Below are 22,049 nucleotides of genomic sequence, written 5' to 3'. Positions count from 1 at the left end.
TTAAATGTCAAAAATCAAAAGGAGAATTATGCCAACTTGAGCAGCTCTCACCTGGCCAGTTCCTGTCGGGTGATTTCTGTAAGCCCGGGGCTGTGAACAACGTTTCCTGGGATCCAAAAGACATAGATGCAGCTAAAATCTTTGGACAAAACAAAAGCAGAGAAGGGCGGGGCTTCCTGCGAATGTCCCTGGAGTTTAGTGTACACATCTGGACCCCTGCACAAATGAACATGCTATTCAGATGTCTACAGGGTGGGCAAACAACAGAGGCTGCGACTTGGATAACACAGTCTAAAATAAACAGAGACTCATAGCCTGGGTAACAAGCCAGGGCAAAATTTACAGGTGTGAGTAAAGCCCAGGCTGCAAATCTGTGAAATCAGGTTTGCAATTTCTCTTTGAATGTGTAAGGGGCCAAGAGTCCAGGCAGCAGTGCAGAGGGCTCAGGCCATACCTGTATTAACACGGGGCAGAAAACTCAGGCCTGCACTACATACATTCTTTCATGCCATCCCCCCATCCCACCATAGAAATGCAGTCTGCAAACAGACCTGCCAGGAGTGTGAACCCTAAAAGTTTCTCTAAAACTAGGTAGCTTGACAAATGATCATTTATTTAGTTAGTTATTGTTGGATATATACATATTTTTTATAGCTGTATCCATGGCTTATGAAAGTTCCTGGGCCAGGGATTAAATTTGAGACTCAGCTGCAACCTATGCCATAACTATGGCAACACCCAATCCTTTAACCCACTGACCTTGGCCAAGGATCAAACCTGCACCTTTGCAGCGAACTGAACCCCGCTGCAGTCAGATTCTTTTTTTTTAGGGCCACACTCGAGGCATATGGAAGTTCCCAGGCTAGGGGTCAAATCAGAGCTACAACTGCTGGCCTATACCACAGCCACAGCAACACAGGATCCGAGCCACATCTGCGACCTACACCACAGCTCATGGCAACGCCGGATCCCCAACCCACTGAGTGAAGCCAGGGATAGAACCTGCATCCTCATGGATACTAGTTGGATTTCTGCTGTGCCACAAGGAAAACTCCTGCAGCCAGATTCTTATCCCACAGTGCCACGGAGGGAACGCCTGGATATGTTTATTATCTTTTTATTTCATTTTTAAAAGTTTTTTTGGTGTTGATTTAAAATATTGTGCTAATTTCTGCTGTACAAGGTAATTCAGTTATACATGTACACATATCAATTCTTTTCCAGATTCTTTTCCCATATAAGTTATCACAGAATATTGAGTAGAGTTCCCTGTGCTTTACAGCAGGTCCCCACTGACCAACCATTCCACATACAATAGTGTGCATATGCCAGTCGCAAACCCCCCAATCCACCCATCTACATAGTTCAGTGGTTATTGGCCTCAGCTGCGCCCTAGTAAGTTTTAAAGTTCTGATCCTCAAGCCCTTCCTCCTATGATTTGGATTCAACCTGTGTGGGATGAAGCCCCTGCATAAGTCATTTTTTTAATTTACTCAAGAAATTCTTAATGTGCAGTTAGGGCTGAGAACTCCTGAATTAGCTGAAACATCTTAGGACTGCGGTCATCTGACTATGACTAAAACAGAGAACCATCCCCAAGAATATGGGTCTAAACTGCTGGGGAAGGCTTTTCAATCAAGGATCAGATTCAGAATGAGTTGATCAAGGGAAAACTGAAAGATGACAGAGCAAGAGATCAAACTGTTCCTAGATGTTAACTTATCTTTCAAGCTCGTACAAAGTATTTTTTTTTAATGTGTGATAATTCGCTCAGGGAATTTTATTACATTATTTCAATTAAATAATTGTATGGTGAATTTTAATTCCAGCTATGAAAATCACTGAATGTCATTTTTTTATTGTAATGATTTTTATTTTTTTTCCATTATAGCTGGTTTACAGTGTTCTGTCAACGTTCTACTATACAGCAAGGTGACCCAGTCATACATACATATATACATTCCCTGTTCTCACATTATCATGCTCCATCATAAGTGACTAGATAAATTTTGTATAAAACTGTATAAAATTATAACCTGATTTAAATTCTTTTACCTGTTATTGCTAAAAGGGGGTTTACTAAAATAGACTGTGGGAGAACATCTCATCTCATATCTCCATTTAACTCAGGTTTCAATACCATGGAACGTGGGTCATAAAGTAGTGGAATGAACATGAACTTTGATAGCAAGGTGCCAATTTTGTGCTATTAGCTGTGAGATCTTGGGTAAGTACCTCAACGTCTCTGAGCCCCTAAGACAGACAGAAAAATACTTGTTTCTCAGGAGGTTGCAAAGATGCAAGGGGATGGATAATGAAAGCATCTTTTTTAGGTTAACACTGGAACTACCTGAGTAAAGATGTTCAGGGAAAGTAGGAAAAAGGCAAGTCAGAGCCCCCACCTCGACACTCCTGGGGCTACCGCACCGTCTTCAGTATGGGAGGCAGCCCTGGCTGGTCAATAGTAGGCCTTCTTTGCTTTGATACTCTGCCATCATCAGGGTTCAAATACTTTCCACCTCTTTTCTTTGACTGGGATTCATTGGCTCTGTCTTGATCTGCTTTGAAGGCTGATTAGCTGGGCCTATCACCCTCCTGTATGGGGAGACTTATTTGGTAGAGTTCTTACCCAAGACCACTTCACAGCTGTAGATGGTGCCCAGGGAGGATGGTGAGGTCACACGGCACCAAGCATGCCCAAGGAGGTCCTCTGAAGGAAGTTATGGGTATATGGGGCCAAGGCATCACGAATGACCTTGCTGGATATCCCAGCCAGCAGGAGCTCTTAACAGCTACCAAAACATCCAAAACGCTCAACCCTGAGATAGAACGGATGTGTGTATATGTATAACTGAGACACTTTGTTGTACAGCAGAAATTATTGCAACATTGTAAATCAACTGCACTTCAGGAAAACAAAACAAACCAAACACTCTACCTGAGATTCTCAATTGCTTGTGTGGCTATGACTCAAAGTCCCCTCTAGAGGGCAGGAAACATTAGTTTAAGATGGATTTTTTTTTAAACAGGCGAATAAACTGGATAAATTATAATAATTTTGGAATAATGAATAATCATAGATAACTTTAATTGTGTACATTCTAAGGACAAGAAACTCACCTAAACACTTCATATGCATTATTTATTTATAGTATTCTCTTCACCTAGTTCTTATCGGAAATTGTAATTACACAATTATTTTTTTTTAATTTTTTTTTTATTTTCCCACTGTACAGCAAGGGGATCAAGTTATCCTTACATGTATACATTACAATTACATTTTTTTTCCCACCCTTTGTTCTGTTGCAACATGAGTATCTAGGCAAAGTTCTCAATGCTATTCAGCAGGATCTCCTTGTAAATCTATTCTAGGTTGTGTCTGATAAGCCCAAGCTCCCGATCCCTCCCACTCCCTCCCCCTCCCATCAGGCAGCCACAAGTCTCTTCTCCAAGTCCATGATTTTCTTTTCTGAGGAGATGTTCATTTGTGCTGGATATTAGATTCCAGTTATAAGTGATATCATATGGTATTTGTCTTTGTCTTTCTGGCTCATTTCACTCAGTGTGAGATTCTCTAGTTCCATCCATGTTGCTGCAAATGGCAACATGGTATTTTAATTATCTGGACCAATCTGTGAATTTACACTCAACAAACTTTTATAGTGCAAACTTCATGCCAGGTACTGTCCTAAGGACTTTATATCCTTACAAAGGTGCTCTTATTAGCCCCATTTTACAGGTGGGAAAACTGAGGCACAGAGAGATTAAGAAAGAAGATTTTGCAACTCTTTAGTGGCAAAGCCAGGATTCAAACCAAAATCACTACACTGCCTCTACATTTCACTTAATGATTTTATGTAATCATTACATGAGGTAGTAATTGCGTAAATAACATTGGAGCCCAGGGCATGCTACCCCAAAATATGCCACAATGGGAATTCCTTCATGGCTCAGCAAAAAAAAAGAATATGTATATATACATATATATGTATATGCCACAATGGCATATTATTTTGAATTAAAGTTACTTAAGAAATGGCCAATGCTTACTTCACTCAGTATGAGAGTCTCTAGTTCCATCCATGGCATTATTTTGTTATTTTTTATGGCTGAGTAGTATTCTATTGTGTACATATACCACATCTTCTTGATCCAATTATCTATCAGTGAACATTTGGGTTGATTCCATGTCTTGGCTATTGTGAGTAGTGCTGCAATGAACATGCGGGTGCATGTGTCTTTTTTAAGTAGCATTTTGTCTGGATATATGCCCAAGAATGGGATTGCTGGGTCATATGGTAGTTCTATGTGTTGTTTTCTAAAATACCTCCATACTGTTCTCCATAGTGGTTGTACCAGCTTACATTCACACCAAGAGTGCAGGAGGGTTCCCTTTTCTCCAAACCCCCTCCAGCATTTGTTATTTGTGGACTTATTAATGATGGCCATTCTGACTGGTGTGAGGTGGTATCTCATGGTAGTTTTGATTTGCATTTCTCTAATAATCAGTGATGTTGAATATTGTTTCAAGTGCTTGTTGGCCCTCTGTATATCTTCCTTGGAGAAATGTCTATTCAGGCCCTTTGCCCATCTTTCAGTTTGGACTTGGAGAATAGACTTGTGGTTGCCAAGGGGGAAGGGGAGGGACAGGGAGCTTGGGGTAAATAGATGCAGAATGTTGCCTTCAGGATGGATTAGCAGTGGGATTCTGCTGTGTAGCACTGGGAACTCTGCCTAGTCAATTATGATGGAAGATGTAATGTGAGAAAAAGGAATGTATACATGCATGTGTAACTGGGTCACCATGCTGTGCAGTAGAAAAAATATATATATAAAGAAATAAAATTTAAAAAAAGAAGAAAAAAAGAAAAAAATGGCCAATGCAAGAGGGACACTCTGACTGTCTTTTCTGTCTTCCTGAAAGCAGGAAGTAAATCTCTCATGTGAAAGGTGCAGTCCTTGCATCTGGAGAGAGAAGGACACCCTTGTCACCATATGGGGAATTTGTACCAACAGGCTCATATAATAGAATTTGTTACTGCTTTATATTCCACCCCAAGCCTAAAATCTATTTAGATTCTTCACCAGTCAAGCACCTGAAACCTAAGTTTCTTTGTCCTGTCGATTCCTCACCAAGTGATTGTTTCTTTGTCCAAAAAGTAAAAAATTGCCTGCTTTGGCTACTTCTCAGGTTCCATTCTTATGAGACCTCTCGCTGCACAAATTTCTTTTTCTCTTGTTAATCTTCCTATATCAATTTAATTATTAGTTCAGCCACAAGAACTCAAAAAGGATAGAGGGAAAAATGTCCCCCTCCCTGACAGTAGTGATTCCGATATGTCACAACAAAATACATTTGGGAAAACTTTTATGCATTTTTCACAATGGAGTTTAATCCATTTGAAATAACAGCGTTGGGCAAAGAAGAACAAAGAGATTGGAAGGTATCCTTGTCGGAGTTCCCACTGTGGTGCAGTGGGTTAAAAACCCAACAGCAGCTTCTTGGTTGCTGCAGGGACTCGGGTTCAATCTCTGGCCCAGTGCAGTGGGTTAAAGGATCCAGCACTGTAGCAGCTGCAGCACAGGCTACAGCTTCAGCTCAGATTCAATCTCTGGCCTAGGAATTTCCATATCCTGCAGGTGCAACCATAAGAAAAAAAAAAAAAAAAAGAGAGGTATGCTTAATTTCCCAAATCTTGATTCTAGACAAGGAGTTAGTCATTACATAATGAAAAATTATAAACTATAGCTTCCTTTCCAAACAGTCAAACATGTGAACCAACTAAGCTTCAAAAATTAGCTTGCTGCAGGGCAAAGCTCTTGGTGTATCAACAGAAAAGCCAAAACAGATAACACAATAAAATATTTTAATATCATCAAAATGCAACCTTTTCAGCCAAGGACATTTTGCAATGAAAACAACACGCTACAAGCATATGACTCAGCAATTCTACTCCTAGGTAGAGTACCCAAAAGAACTAAAAAGAGGTATTCAAAGAGAAACCTGTACACCAACATTCATAGAAACACCATTCAAAATTGTGCTATTTACAACAGCCAAAATGTCCATCAACAGATGAATGGATAAGCAAAAGCTGATATAGTCATACAATGGAATATTGTTCAACCATAAAAGGAATGAAGTGCTGATACAGGTTTCAATATAGCCGAAGCTTGAAAACACACTGAGTGAAAGAAGCCAGACACAAAAGGATACATATTGCATGGTTCCATTTATATGAAAAATCCAGGAGAGGAAAATCTGTAGAGACAGAGAGCAGTTAGTGATCAAGACAGACTGGGATCTAGGGGAAGGGAAAGTAATTTCTTAATGGGTATGGAGTTTCTGTTTGGGGTGATGAAATGTTTCATAACTAGACAGAGGTAATAGTTGTACAACATTGTGAATGTACTAAATGCCACTGAATCGTTCATTTTTAAAAAGTTAAAAATGTGAGTTTTATGATATCTGAGTTTTACCCAATAAAAAAAAATACAAATTAGGAATTCCCATTGTGGCTCAGCGGGTTATGAAGCCAACTAGTATCCATGAGGATGTGGGTTTGATCCCTGACATCACTCAGTGGGTTAAGGATCCAGCATTGCCATGACCTGTGGTGTGGGTCGCAGACATGGCTTGGATCTGGCTTTGCTAAGGCTGTGGTGTATGCCAGCAGCAGCAGCTCTGATTCACCCCCTAGCCTGAAAACTTCCATATGCCAAAGGTGCAGCCCTAAAAAAAAAATACAAAGTAAAAAATAAATTTTACCTATATTTCAAGACTATAAAATATTCCATTATATCTGTACCATGATCCCTACCAAGACATCTGCATTCTTTCAGTTAAAATATAACCTAGCATCAAAGCACTATCATTTATTTCAATTGCTCTTTTATTTGCTACAATGACAGCAAAGACCAAAGAACTCTCAGAGGGATATACCTATTCAACTAGATACTGATTTCTTTGAACATTGTAATAATCTACTGTGCCTACCATGTAGTGAATGTGAAAGATGTTCTAGGTGAAGAGAGTCTGAATTATGCAGCATACATTTTAAAAAAAATCTATATTTTGAGTCTTGAAATTGCTTGGTCTTTTGGGAATTAGGATGGGTGGCTAATACTGTGGGTTGCATTTGTCAACATCCATTTCAATTCTCTTTTATCTTATAACATCTGGGACACTTAAAAAAAAAACTACATTTCCCAGACGTTCTTGCAGCTAGGATTCTCTTCACTGAGTATAGGTGCTTTGGGCTCCACTAATCAGATGCACTTCCAAAAATTTTTATGGGGAGAGAGGGATGGGTGGGAGGGACGAATGAAGAGGTGTTGTTTAATGGGTACAGAACTTCTATTCAGAATGATAAAAAGTTCTGAAAATGGAGAGTGGTGATGGTTGTATAATACTGTGAATCTACTCAATGCTACTGAATTGTACACTTAAAATGGTTTGAAGGGTGAACTTCATGTTAGGTATATTTTATCATCATAGAAAAATGTGTATGTACACAGAGTGATTAGCACCTACCTGGCCCATGGTGTTTTGGGCTCAGTAAGTGTTAACTATTGTTTCAATACATCTGGCACACACACTCCTTTTTCAGAGAGGAATCTTTCTAATTATATAAGGCAGAGAACCTTGAACTTAGAAGTTTGTCTGCCCTGGAGCACTCTTCAACATCCTGACTCCTTTCCCATCACACCTGGCTCTCCTACAAACACTGTCTGTCTATGTGGAACCCCAAGTTACAGTCCACTCCATAAGATGAGGCCCCCCCTTCACTGGAACCAGGGAGAAGACCTGCCAGGAAGGCTTCCTATCCTTGGCTATCTTGCCCTTTTGGTCTTTCTAAGGCTACACCACTAAGCTGTAAGGGTGGATAATTTCAGAGTGAATTACTACAGAGAAGAGGAAAAGCTAAACATCAAGGTAGCTTCCACAGAATGGGAGAAAATCTTTGCAAATGATGCAGCTGACCAGGACATAATCTCCAAAAGATACAAACAACTCAAACAACTGAACAACAGGAAAAGAGAAAAAAAAAAGAAAAAATAAAAATGGGCAGAAGACCTAAATACACATTTCTCCAAAGAAGACATACAGATAAGCAATAGGCACATGAAAAGATGCTCAACATCAGGAGTTCCCATCGTGGCTCAGCAGAAATGAATCTGACTAGTACCCATGAGGACACAGGTTCAATCCCTGGTCTAAGTCACTGGGGTAAGAATCTGGTGGTGCTGTAAGCTGTGGTGTAGTTTGCAGATGCAGCTCAGATCTTACGTTGCTGCAGCTGTGGTGTAGGCTGGTGGCTATAGCTCCAATTTGACCCCTAACCTGGGAACCTCCATATGCCATGGGTACTGTTCTAAAAAGCAAAATAAATAAACAAAAATGCAATGAGGTATCACCTCACATCAGTCAGAATGGCCATCATTAACAAGTATACAAATAATAAATGCTAGAGAGGGTGTGGAGAAGAGGGAAACCCCCTTCACTGTTGGTAGGAATGTAAATTGGTACAACCTCTATGGGAAACGGTATGGAAGTTCCTCATAAAACTAAACATAGAACTACCATATGATCCAGCAATCAATTGTTCCATATGATCCAGCAACCCCATAATCTAGCAATCTGGCATATATCCAGACAAACTGTAATTCAAAAAGACACATGCATTCCTATGTTCATTGCAGCACTGTTCACAATAGCCAAGACATGGTAACAATCTAAATGTCCATCAACAGATGAATGAATTAAGAAAACTGGTACATATATATAACGGAATACTACCCAGCCATAAAAAGAATGAAATAATGGCATTTGCAGCAACATGTCTGCAACTAGAGATTTTTATACTAAGTGAAGTCAGAAAGAGAAAGACAAATACCATATGATATCACCGATATGTGAAATCTAAAATACGGCACAAATGAATCTATCTACAAAACAGAAACAAACTCAGACACTGAGAACAGATTTGTGGTTGCCGGGGGGAAGGAGGAGGGAGTGGGATGGACACAGAATTTGGGTATTACATTAGAATGGATAAGCAATGAGATCCTACTGTACAGCACAGGGAACTATATCCAATCTCTTGGGATAGAATATGATGGAAGATAGTATGAGAAAAAGAATGTGTATATGTGTGTGTGTGTGTGTGTGTGTGTGTGTGTGTGTATCTATGCATGATGGGGTCACAATGGTATACAGCAGAAATTGGTACAACACTGTAAATCGACTATAATTTAAAAAAATAAATGAAAAAAATTTAAAGCAAAATCAGAGTATCTTAAGCTTTCCTTGGAGTCTCTAGTGAAAAGGACTCAAAATTTAAGTCCTTCTCCAGGATCCACTCCTGTCTACCACCCACCCCCACATATACCTGGCTCTCTGGGCCTTTGGCTCTCAAACCACCTCCCTACCGGCTCCTTGTTCATGTCTCTGAATGTCTATCTACAAATAACTGGCCTTTGTAGTGCCTCTAGTCTGAGTGATCCTCTCCGGAATGGTATCCTAGTGATGATGACACCCCTGTCACCCCAGCCTTACTGAAGAGCTGAGTCCATTGAACATGGGTGGACTTGAATCCTCTAGGTCTAATTTCCTTTACTGTAAGTTCCCATAATAGCTACAAGGACAGCTGTCCCTATCATTGTGGCCCTTTTAAATTAAACACATGCTTACCTCTCAACACAGACTTTCATTTTCAGGTTCAGTAGAATGTAAACCACATGGAAAAAAAAAAGAAAATATTTCTTCAAATAACATCCCTACTCTGGTTATCTTGAACCCAGAGCAACCTTGAAGTGTATTTCTCACTCCCCCCTGGGGCATCCACCTAAATAATATAGCATGCCCTTTTAGTGGTAACTGTCATGATTTTCCAGGAAGGGTTCCAGCTCAATCTTATTTTTCATTTGTTTCTGAAGACTCTCCAGGATGAGATACTCCTGCCAATTTTTTCTTACACTTTTATTACTGTTATTGCAAATCACGGGGAAAGGAAGTTGATCCAATAAGTTGTATTGTGCAACTGGGCAGTTACCTGGAGGAAAAAAAAATAGCTCGATTCATGCTTTATCTGAAATTCTAACACTAAAATCAATTCCAAATAGATTAAAGGTGTGTTTGTTAAGAGAGAGGAACCATATGAACTAAAAGGAGTTTAAGCTTCTGAAAGGCAGGCAACCAACAGTTGGTAAACCCTCCTAATTCTCATTAGAACACCTACAAAGATGCAACCATAGAAAAAGGTAACTATTCATATTAAAAGATGAAGACTGACAGATGCCAATATATAATCGAAATTGAGTCTAATTATATGGCAGGTGCTGCTGGCCTAGAATGGAGGGGCCCCTCTTGCCTTCAGCTTATGCTGGAGAGACTTCATAATAAAAAGGGATGAAGAAGCTTGGGCTATTTCCTGCCATGTGTCTCTCAACCAGACAGCCAGGGACTCAGAAACGTGGGCAGGTGACTCTCTAGAGCAGTGGGGGAGACTTTAGACCTAGACCAGTCTTTGGAAACCACCCCAGACTATGGGAATTGGAATATTTAGAGGAGGGACCCAAGCACTGATGTTTCTTTAAAAACTCCCAAAGTAGTTTTAGTGTGTAGCCAGACTGAGAACCAGTCTCCTGCATGTATTTCTCAGATGCCATTCACCAGGGCAGGAGGGGTGATTGGGCTATTCTGTCTCCCCCATTTGGGCCACCTGGCTCTTTTGCAACATTTCTTTCCTTCTTTACAGTCTGGGATGCCCTTCTTCACTGGTTCCCCCTATGATTTTGATTTCCCTTTTTCCATTTTCAATATTACCTTCTAATTTCTGCCTGCCCTTTAAATACTGGTCTTGCTAGAGCTTGGTATATTGAAATATCTTCCTAAGTTGGAAATTTCATTCAACTCCAAGACATTCAACTCCAAATATCATTCAGCTCCCACACATGGGCTGAAGACTTTCATTCTTATGAGGTTGGGGTGAATATTTCCACTTCCATAACCATCTTCCAGGAGGGCATACCCTCTCCCCTGATGGAGCCCTATCCAGCCCAAGCCTGGATGTTTGAGGAGGTCTTGAGGAGTTGGGGAAAAGAGAGAAAGACCTTAAAAACAAAAACAAAAATATAATTGCACAGAACTTGTGCTACAGAAGTAGTTTGTAGAAGCACCATCAGCCTAGACCATTCACCCCTCTTTTTATGGCTAGAATATGATGACAGACCAGATGCCAAGAGAAAGAAGTTAGACCCTGGGTCAAGGGCAGAGAAAGAAGAAAGTAGAAGTGCACAGAGGAGACCTCTCTTCTGCTCATCAAAGATGAACTTGAACAAGCTAATGGAAACTGAAAAGGAAAAAGAGTAACTTTGGACCATCTCTCAATTCTTTATATGCGTGACCATCTATTGATAAACCATTTCCAATAATGAATTGTATCATTTTCATAGATGATAACATTTGCATCTCTCTACCAAGTTTCTGACTCCCTTCTGGTGACCCATCAACCATGCTCACCTCAAATATAACATCTAAAACAAATCCATCCTCCTCTCCCTCACCCCAATCTGCTCCACTCTTATGCCACCTCTGTGACTAGAATTACCATTTCCCTACCCAGTGTGGGTTAAATTATGTCCCCACCATGCAAATCTGTATTTTGAAGTCCTAACCACAGTACCTCAGAATGTAACCTTATTTGGAAAAAGGATCATTTGCAGATATAAATAGTTGACTTAAGATGAGGTCACTAGAGTAAGTCGTCATCCAACATGACTAGTGTCTCGATCAAAAGGGGAAGTTTGGGCACAGAGACACACACATGGGGAGACCACCATGTGACAATAAAGGTAGAGGTCAGGTGATGCTTCTACAAGTCAGGGAATGCCAAAGGTTGCCAGCGAGCCACCAGAAGCAAAATGAGAGGCATAGAACAGATACCTTTTCAAATCCCCAGAAGGAACTTAACCTTGCTGACATCTTGATCTTGGACTTGTGGCCTCCAGAATTATAAGACAATGAACTTCTATTGTTTAAGCCAAGCAATCTGTGGTACTTTGTTACAGCAGCACATACCACCGGACGAAGCATACAGCATACATGTGTACGGCATATACCAGCCAACAAAGATTCACCCTCCATCTCTCAAACCACCTCTAACAGCTCAATCCCATCCAGTTACTCTTCAAAATGTCTCTTAAATTCAGCTGCTACTGTTTCCACTGCCTTTGTAGGTATATTGGGTAACTGAGTAATTATGTTAACAGGAGACAGAAAGGAATTTACTTGGCCAGATGGAGCCAGGATAGGTTGAAGCTGGTGTAAGGGAGAAAGGGTTTAGGATTCAAATCTAAGAGGATGTAGAGACGGTGGGGCTGGCAAACCAAGCGGAACAGGAGGGTGCACCTAGCTGTGGGTAAGATAAACACCAATTTGGAAATGTCGAGACTGCAGAGGCTACATCAAATGTCAAAGAGGTGGGGCTGGCTAGAGGCCACGGCTTCCCTGGGTCTGCCCACCCCGCCCCCACCCGGTGACTTTAGGGCTGGGCTTTCTCTTGGATTGCCCCTTAGGGGGTGAGTAGAGGTCTCAGGGGGCACCTTTGCCACTGGGACTCCCTCTGCCCTGGTAGATGTTGGCACACATCCCCAAGACACCAGCTCCTTTTCCAACTGCCAACCAGACAGACAGGTTTACTGACAGGCATCCAGGGTCCAGTCCAAAAGGCATGAGCCAAGCGGGCCCTTGGCATCTCCCCGCACTGGCTCCAGCTTTGCAGGGAAACAGGAGGCTTCACCGTAGCTCTCGGGTTGGATTCTACAGGGTCGGATTCTACACTTGGGATCAAGCAGTGAAGGACTCAGAATAGGACACTCCTTGGATTCCAAAAGGACTTCGAGCTTTTTGTCTTTCTATCCCCAGCTCCTCCCCTCAGCCCGGCCCGTCAAAAGTTCTCACTTTTATTCACTCCCTGCCCCTCCCTCCTCCTGCCCTCCCTTTTCTCCCACCCACTTCATCGGCCACCACTCTTACCTTCTCCCCCCATTCTTCATTCCCTCTTCGCATCCCCTTCCTTCTCTCCGCTCCAGTTTCCCTCCTAGCCACCCTTCCCCTCCGAGTTTTGATTTTTCCTTCTCTTTACCGTCCCTCTCCCCCTCCCTACCTCGTCCTCCTCCCCTCCTTCCTCACTTCCCCTTCCCCCTCCTCCCCCCAGCCCCGCCCATCAGTGTTTGCTTTTCTCCCGGATCCGGATGAAGGGGTTGCCCTGCCCGTGCCCAGCCCTGCCCCACTTCTGGCAGCTGGGGTCTCACTTCATGGCCGAGGGCTCCGGGACCCAGGCCCCCGGCAAAGGGCCCCTGCTCAGTGTCCAGCTCCTGCGAGCCCAGTATGAAGGCCTGAGACGGCAGCAGAAGGCTCAGGCCCACGTGGTGGTGCTCCAGAAAGGTAGGGCTGGGTGGGTGCTGGGGAGGGAAAGAAGGGGAGGAGGGCCTGGCTGTGGGTGGAATGGATGGCTGAGCTGTGGGCAGTGCCAAGGCTCTGCTGACCCTCCTGGTGGGGAAGAGCTGGGAGGCAGGCCCTCCAGAGGCAGAGCCAGAGCAGGGAGGCTGGTTCAGGGCAGCCCTGCTGGGCTCAGGCCCCCTGCCAACTGTGCCAGGGGCCCCCAGGCAGACAGCTGGCAGGCAGCACGCTCTTCCTGGCCTCTGCTCTTAGACTCTAATCTTGCTGAACTGGTCTGCCTGGTGAGCTGGGCTTGGCCACTCTGCAAGGCCAGGTGGGGGGGTGGGAGCTGTGCTTCCTGGCTGGGTCTCACCAAGGAACTGTCAGGAAAGCAGAGAAACTATCCCTGGAGAGTGAAGACAACAGCCCCAGCACAGGCACCAGCCAGAGGAAACACAGGCTCAGGGACCCCAGAGGCACCCAGGATGCCCTCACACCTCAAAGAACAGCCAGGGAGGTTCGATGACACCCAGAAGCCCTTCCCTTCCACCAGGGAAGAAGCCTCTTCCACTTGGCAATTCAGATTTATTCCAGGAAGAAGGTTGGAGCCCAGGGCTCAGCAAGCAATTGTCGCATCTCAGCCCTTCATCCTCCTCTAACCCAGAGAGACAAGAGAGATAGAAAGAACTCCCCCCTGAAGGTCAAGGCTCTACCCTGGGAATTTCTGTGCTTGTTTATACAGTTCAGGACTCATTGAAAAGCCCACCCTGCTCTTGGCCAGGCTGGGAGGGAATCAGGGGCCAGAGGACCACAATGACTAGGACAGGGAGTGTGCTGCCTTGGGCCAAAGACACTCATCTCTCATGCCTTGGGCTGTTTGCCAGCCATTGGGGTCTGTTTGAATTGAACAGACACAGTCAAGTAGTCCCCCATCTCTACAGGGCATAAGCTGCAAGATTCCTAAAGCCCTACCCCATCCTCAAGGGTGTTTATTCATTCTGTCACTCAGCAAGCATTTGTTAAATTAAACCCCTATCAAATGAAAGCAGATTTAACACACTTAGATTCAGACTCACAAACCCATGTGATGGGCATATCCCCAAGACATCTTAAACTCAGCACGCCCCATAGAATTCACCACCCCTGCCCCAGCCTTCCTCCTGGTTCATTCTTCTGCATCCTGTAACTCAGAACTGGCACCTCCATCACCATGTGATGAGTTCCAGCAGGTTAATGCATGGAGGGATGCTCAGGCTCTGCTTCCCCAGGGGAGACTTCTGACCCCCAAGGCTCAGTCGAGATCTTTTAGGGCATTTCTAGCAGTTTGCAAGTCCACCTTCTTGCTCTTACTGTGAGAAGCAGTGCGCTGTCTGATGGCGTGTACCTGTCCTTGGTCTCTGGAGAGAAGGTGAGCCTGAGTGCCAGCTCAGTCATTGACTTGCTCTGTGCAGCTTTGAACAAGTCATGTAAATTACCCCGTGACTCAGTTTCCTCATCTGTCAAGTAGAAATAACCGTAATACCCAAAGTATAGGATTGTATAGGAATTAAATAAATTAATATGTGTCAAGCTCCTCAGGGCTTTCTGTGCTGACTGGCTGAGGACTAGGTCACTATGTCACGGAGGTGGAGGGACATCTAAGCACTTGGACTGGGCGTGAGGAATAAGGTGGTTCTCCAGGGAGAATTCAGAGTAAGATTACAAAAACGTTGGGGGTGGGGGGCAAAAAAGCAATTCTGCCTATACTTTAGCAACAGAGTAGATGGTGGCACCATTCATTGAGCTAGGGGATATAGGAGAAAGAGATTTCTTATAGGGAGAGATGAATTTGTTTGTGAATATGCTGCACCTGAGATAGTTGGCTGTAAAACTTCAAACCAGGCTGGATCTCAGGGGAGAGATTTGGGCTGGAGACATAGATCTGGGGTCACTGACATATAGGTGGTAGCTGAAGCCACCAGCATGGGCAAAGTTGTGGAGGGTCAATTGTGTAATTGATAAGAGGCTGGGATGCCAGTTGGAGTCCTCGAATACTCAAATACTGAGGCACAAGAAGAGAAAGAGAAGTCAGGGAAGATGGACGTCAAAATGGTAACAGATGAATATTAGCCTAAAAAAGGAAGGGAATTCACACATGTTGAATCTTGAACATAGGTGAATCAATCTTGAGGACACTATACTAAGTGAAACAAGCCATTCACAAAAAGACAAATGCCGTAATCTACTTTTAGGAGGGACCTCGCGTAGTCAAATTCGTAGAGATACACAGTAGACTGGGGGTTTGGAATTGGCATATGCACACCGTGGTATATGGAATGACTGGCCAATGGGGACCTGCTGCACAGCACAGGGAACTCTACCCAATAGTCAGTGATAACCTATATGGGAAAAGAATCTGAAGAAAAAAAAAAAAAAAAGGATGTGTGTGTAAGTATAACTGAATCACTTTGTTGTACAGCAGAAATTACCACAACATTGTAAATCAACTCTACTTCAATACAACTTTTTAAAAAATGAAAGAAAAAAAAGAAGAAATGGTAGTTATTAGGGACAGGGGTCGGGGAGGTGGAAAGTTTATGGTTTAACGAGTATAGTGTCAGTCTGGGAAGATGAAAAAGTTCTGGAAATTAGTTGCCCAACAACGTGACTGTCGTAACGCTATTGAACTGGACGCCAAATGATGTATTGGTAAGTTTTATGCTGTGTGTCTTACAAAACAGTTCAGTTTTCTTTTCTTTTTTTTTTTTTTTTGGTCTTTTTGCCATTTCTTTGGGCCGCTCCCGCGGCATATGGAGGTTCCCAGGCTAGGGGTCGAATCGGAGCTGTAGCCACTGGCCTACGCCAGAGCCACAGCAACGCAGGATCCAAGCTGCGTCTGCAACCTACACCACAGCTCACGGCAACGCCGGATCGTTAACCCACTGAGCAAGGGCAGGGACTGAACCCGCAACCTCATGGTTCCTAGTCGGATTCGTTAACCACTGCGCCACGACGGGAACTCCCAGTTCCGTTTTCTTAAGTGGTGGGAGAAAACCAGGAGGTATTAATACCATGAAGCCAAGCAAGTAGATAGAATTTAGAAGACAGAGATCCTCTGTGTCTAGTATGGCAGAGAAACCCAGGAAGACAGAGTGGCTCCCACTAAAACTAGATTTCTGTGTCTCAGGACATTGAGTTGTATCTGGAAGGGCAGGTATCCTGGAAGCTGCTTAATGGAAGGAAGAGCTCTGGAACTAGCTTTCTTCATCTTGTCTTAGCATTATGGGACGGATCTAGGTTCTAGAAATGGAGTGGCAGGTGTTTTGGATTCCCAGTACTAGAGTTCAAGGGCTTCCTTCTGGCTTTATTCCTTCAACACCATCTCTCCACTCTCACCGTATACTCTGTCACTTACAGGGCCTCCTGCAGTGACAAAGGTCAGAATGCTCAAGGGAGCTTCACGGATATTTCAGAGGATTCTATAGGAAAGTGCCTTTCAGTCATTCTGCCAACCCTCGTTGCTATCAAGAGTTGATGAGAAATGATCACATTCCACAAAGTGGTAAAAACATGTCCCTGAGAAAGAAAGGAGGAGTTCCTGCTGTGGCTCTCAGCACATTAAGGACCCAATATAGTCTCTTCAAGGATTCAGGTTCTATCCCTGGCCTCGCTCAGTGGGTTAAGGATCTGGCATTGCCACAAGCTGTGGTGTAGGTCACAGATGAGGCTCAGATCTGACACTGCTGTGGCTGTGATGTAGGCCAGTAGCTGGAGCTCCAATTCAAGACCTAGCCTGGGAACTTGCATATGCCGCAGGTGCAGCTCTAAAAAGAAGAAGAAAAACAGAAATGGGAGACACCTGCCTGCCTCCTTACCCCTGAAGCCAGTTCAGGGAAGCAATAGATGTTGCAAACATGTTCCCAGAACAGTGTCCATGGGACAAAAGGATAAAGACCAGGCCTCCAAGAAGGGCTGCTTCAGAACACAGCTGCCCCCTCCTCTGCCTTGGGTGGGAATCCCATTACTAGAATCCCACGGCACAAGACCCAGTAAGTGAGGAATAACCTCTTCCACTGGCCAATATATGTGAATCCATACCTGGGGGTGAGCACACGGGCGCTTTGCCCCCTGTTATTCTTTCAGCCTGAAATGCAAGTTCCCTCGCTCTTCCTAGGGTCCACTCCCTCACTGCAGTCAAAAACTGAAGTCTAGGAGTCGTGGCTTGGCGGTAACAAACCCAACTAGTATCCATAAGGATGTGGGTTTAATCCCTGGCCCTTCTCATTGGGTTGAGGATCTAGCGTTGTTGGGCGCTGTGGCTTAGGTCGCAGAGGTGGCTTGGATCTGGCATTTCTGTGGCTGTGGCATAGGCCAACAGCAGCAACTCCAATTCAACCCCTAGCCTGGGAACTTCCATATGCCTCGGGTATGGCCCTAAAAAGACAAAAAACAAACAAACAAAAAAACCCTGAAGTCTATTAGTAAATTCTATCTGCTGAATTTTTCCATAGCATTGATTACCACCAGAAACTTTACTATAAATGCATTTGCTTATTCCTGGAACACATCATGAAGGGCTGGATTTTGTCTCTATACAGTAGTGGATTTTTTCACTATAGTATTCCCAGGACCTGGAAGAAATAATGCCTGTCACATTAGAAGTACTTAATAAATATTTGTTGAATGAATGAATAATTGTGCATGAGTGTGTGTGTGTGTGTGTGTGTGCTAGAAAGAAAAAGCTCATGGGGGTGTGAGTGTGTGGGGGTGTGTGAGTTCATATTCAGTTGGGACTATCCCTCTATATACGGATATACACATGTAATGTACTAGGTATCCGGCCTCTGATGTTTTGGGCATGACCTTCCTCCAGATTGAAAGCTCTGAAACAACCACCCCCCCACAACAAAGAGAGCTGCCCCTGTACCTTCCAGGGGTGACCCTGCTGGTGCTTTGTTTTCTCAGGAGGGAACATCCCTGCTCCTGCTGAGTCCGTGGTCAGTGCCGTGTGGATTAACAAGGAGAGGAGGCACTCACTATCCCTGGAAGAGGCAGACTCGGAGCCAGAGGGGATGCTAGAGGAGGCCGACAGAGGCAGTCTCTGGACCTCTGAATCTCCATGGCACACACACCTAGAGATGTACCGCCTGGTCCAAACCTTCCGCCAGGAAACCAGTCATCAAGTAAAGCACAAGGATAAGTTTGTGGGGCCTGAGCAAAGGCTCCCTCAGGAAGGAGACACGGGCTTGTCTGAAGACAGTCAGATGACTCAGCAAGGGATCAGGATGCCAGAGGCAGCCCAGCCTGAAGGTCAGGTGGGTGATACCCAAACAGAGGCAAGGGGATCCAGCTTAAACATTGGCACTCAGCGCCCCCTTTCCATAAAGAACCCACATAGGTCTGGAAAACCAGCTCACTATCCATTTCCCCGGAAGAAAACTCCCAGGATCTCCCAAGCAGCCCGGAATCTGGGCTTATATGGCCCAGCCTGAAGCTTTCTCCTCAAAAATCTCAACCTTGAGGCTGTCTACACCCTCTTCGAAGCATCCCGGGGTCAGAGACACCAGAGCCTCTAGCTGACTGCAGAACTAGATTAAATCAATTGAGTGGGAAATGAACTTAACAGTGCACACATGGTCCTGTCATTAAAAATAAAGAGAGTGGGCCCAGACCAGAGTCGCTCATAGTTTAGGATGAAAAAAGCACTGTCTGATCATAGCAGCCTCATTCTGCTTCTATTAAGAAGACGCTGCTATGGACGTCGGCTCCATCCTTAGAACTAGAGAATTTTGAAACATGAAACAGAGACACTAGCCAATGGATACCTTAGCAGTGCTCTAGAGTCAACAGGCCCGGGCAATCTTGTTTTCAGCATCTTCTGAAGGTTTCTCACATGTTCTGGAGAAGAGTTGTTCTGAGAATTGTCTTTTTCTCGTTGCCACGTCTGGAGGCCAGCTGACTGAGAAGTCACTATGTGCATTGGTAGTGACCACCTCGTTTCAGCTTGAGCCTCCCCAGGTATGGTCACCCTGGGTCAGAACAATGCTACCTACTGCTTTGTGTGTTTAAGGGTTAGTCTCATTGAGATTGCACATTCTCGTCTGATTACAAATTTATTTCCCTCCACCCCATCCTTTCCTCCCTTCTTTCCTTCTCTCTCTCTCTCTCTCTCTCGCTCTCTTTTTTTTTTTTTTTTTTTAAGGGCTGCACCCAAGGCATATGGCGATTCCCTGGCTAGGGGTCGAATTGGAGCTACACCTGCTGGTATACACCATAGCCAAGGCAACACAGGATCCTTAACCCACTGAGCAAGGCCAGGGATCAAACCTGCGTCCTCATGGATGATAGATTCGTTTCTGCTGAGCTGACGGAAATTCCTTCTTTACTTCTATCCTTCCTTCTTTCATGTTTATCTTCTCTCTCCCTCCTTTCTTCAATCCCTCCCTCCCTCTCTCTCCAAATTAAACACTGTCCATCATTGAAGGTATATGGTAATAGCACCCTAAGAGAAGACAGCAAAGAGATGTTCCTGCTTGGAAAGTATGTATTCCTCAAAAATTGCTCCCTTTTCAGCAGGGTTTGAATCACTCAGATTCCTCCTGGTATATTTTAAACCAAAGACAAAGTGAAGCAGGTGTTACTTGGGTGACGGGGAAGAAAGTATCGTAATGTGGCTAATGTTTAACTTGAATAATGATACTTAAACACTTCTAAGGTGCCTTTATCACCTGCCAGATTCTTTCTTGGTAAAGTTTTACCCACATCTTCCCTTTTTGCCCATGGTGATCCAGTCTCACCCACCCATATCTGGAGGTATTAACTAGGAGTGTCATTACCTATCAGAAATATGTATGTGCCTTCTCCTTGGGCCACCCTGAATTTGGGGATTCATGGTGATTCCTTTTATGAATAATTAATAAGAGTCTGTTGTTAATTTTTTATAGTCTAATGAAAAACAAGAAAATTCTCTGAAAAAACTTTGTCCTTTGCTTTTGTTTTAAAGAGAATTCCCACAAGTAACTCCTCTTTCTACAGTGTATTATTCAGGACAGGCTATGTTTTGCCGAGTAACAAACAATCCCCAAATCTCACAACAGAAACTTTTTTTTCCACTCATGAAAATTCTGCTGTGGGTTTGGGCAGATGTCCAGGGCAGCTCTCCTACCAACAATTCAGGCTGCTTCAATACTGGTTTCTCTAATCACTGGAACTGGAAAAGAAAGTGCATTGATTGTCACATACTGACTCTCAAATCACTTTGCTTATGTTGCACTGGCCAAAGTACATAACATGGGTATATCTCCGCTTCAAGGGTATGAGGAAGTGCATTCCTTTCATGTGCCCAGAAAGAAGAAAGGGAAATATTGTTGAGCAGAACTAATGACTAACATGAATAGACAGGAGCCAGGTCATCCTACAATATTAGATTTTATTCTGAATACAGTAAGTAGCCATTGAGAGATTTACACTGAGACTAAAGTTTGACCAGACGACTCTGGTTGTTCTATGGAGATTGGTCATGTTAGAATGTAATGTCAGGGGAAAAAAAATGGCTAGGGCAAGTTCAGTGAGGAAGATGCTGTTAGCTCAAGCAAAAGTGGGAGCAGACGGGGAAAAAAATAGATACATTTGATATATACGTGTATTTTGGAGATGGAGTCAACGGGATTTACCAATGAAAAATTACAAGTTCTATTTGAAGGGTACTGAGTTTGAGATGCTCAGAGACACACAAATGAAGGTATCAAATAGGCAACTGGATACATGAGTCTAGAATTATGGGAAAGATGTAAGAATTGAACTGTCATGAGTATATAGAGGTACTTTTTTTTTTCTTTTTTTTTTTTTTTCTTTTTAGGGCCGCACCCATGGCATATGGAGGTTCCCAGGCTAGGAGTCGAATCGGAGCTGTTGCCAATGACCTACGCCAGAGCCACAGCAACACCAGATCTGAGCCACATCTGCGACCTATACCACAGCTCACGGCAATGCCAGATCCTTAACCCACTGAGCGAGGCCAGGGATCAAACCCACAACCTCGTGGTTCCTAGTTGGATTCGTTTCCACTGTCCCACGGGAACTTCCTTTTTTTTCTTTTCTTTTTACGGCTGCACTCATGGCATATGGAAGTGGAGGTTCCCAGGCTAGGAGCCAAATTGGAGTATACAGAGGTATATACAGAGAAATATATGTATATGTATCTGTATATGTATACAGAGTATATAGAGAAAGCATGGGCTTATCTATGCAGAGTGTAGCCAGGAGAGAGTCCAGAAGGACTCTTGAAAACTCCTAGTTTACTTAGTTGGAAAATCACTAAGGACTTTTCCAATCCTTACTCAGAAGAGGAGAGTAGAGGGAGGAGGAGACACCTGAAGAGGTGTGACCTGGAGAAGAGGACAGCCTAGAGTGAGACGTCTCAGACCTCAGAGACAAGAGACAGTGCAAGACTTCACACAGGTCCCTCCCCTAACTGCAAACCTTCCCCAGCCCCCCATTTTTCTAGAGTCCACAGTCTTCCATTCAGAGTCGCTTTTCCTTGGGCTCCGGTTTAAGAGGCCAAAGTCCAAGAGGCAATGCCTAATATGGGAAAACTTTTCAGCCAAGGGCAGACCAGGTCAGTGTT

General features: G+C 43.8%; 1 protein-coding gene and 1 long non-coding RNA gene across 4 annotated transcripts in view; one reads left to right on the top strand and one right to left on the bottom strand.

The window, feature by feature from the left end:
* LOC110256047 (uncharacterized) overlaps positions 1-13,146 on the bottom strand; it is a 54,677-nt gene extending 41,531 nt beyond the window's left edge. For 2 of the 3 annotated variants that reach the window (XR_014825636.1, XR_002337260.2), the window contains exon 1: positions 13,040-13,146. This is a non-coding gene — a long non-coding RNA (uncharacterized LOC110256047). Of the gene's footprint in view, positions 1-13,030 lie in introns of all 3 variants that reach the window. The other variant, XR_014825638.1, reaches the window with a different exon arrangement.
* On the top strand, positions 13,131-20,443 carry C1H9orf152 (chromosome 1 C9orf152 homolog). The gene is made up of 2 exons (XM_003122069.5): positions 13,131-13,450; positions 18,389-20,443. The coding sequence occupies exons 1-2, from the start codon at positions 13,258-13,260 to the stop codon at positions 18,913-18,915; spliced, it is 720 nt and encodes a 239-aa protein (XP_003122117.1). The 5' UTR covers positions 13,131-13,257; the 3' UTR covers positions 18,916-20,443.
* Positions 20,444-22,049: the final 1,606 nt, after the last annotated feature.

The sequence above is a fragment of the Sus scrofa genome, chromosome 1 (genome assembly GCF_054392235.1).
Source record: "Sus scrofa isolate SSC_HxYL_T2T_F1_AM1 chromosome 1, Sscrofa_HxYL_maternal_Yorkshire_Landrace_v2.0, whole genome shotgun sequence".
NCBI classification, from domain to species: domain Eukaryota; kingdom Metazoa; phylum Chordata; class Mammalia; order Artiodactyla; family Suidae; genus Sus; species Sus scrofa.
This window is presented reverse-complemented; position numbering and strand designations above follow the sequence as displayed.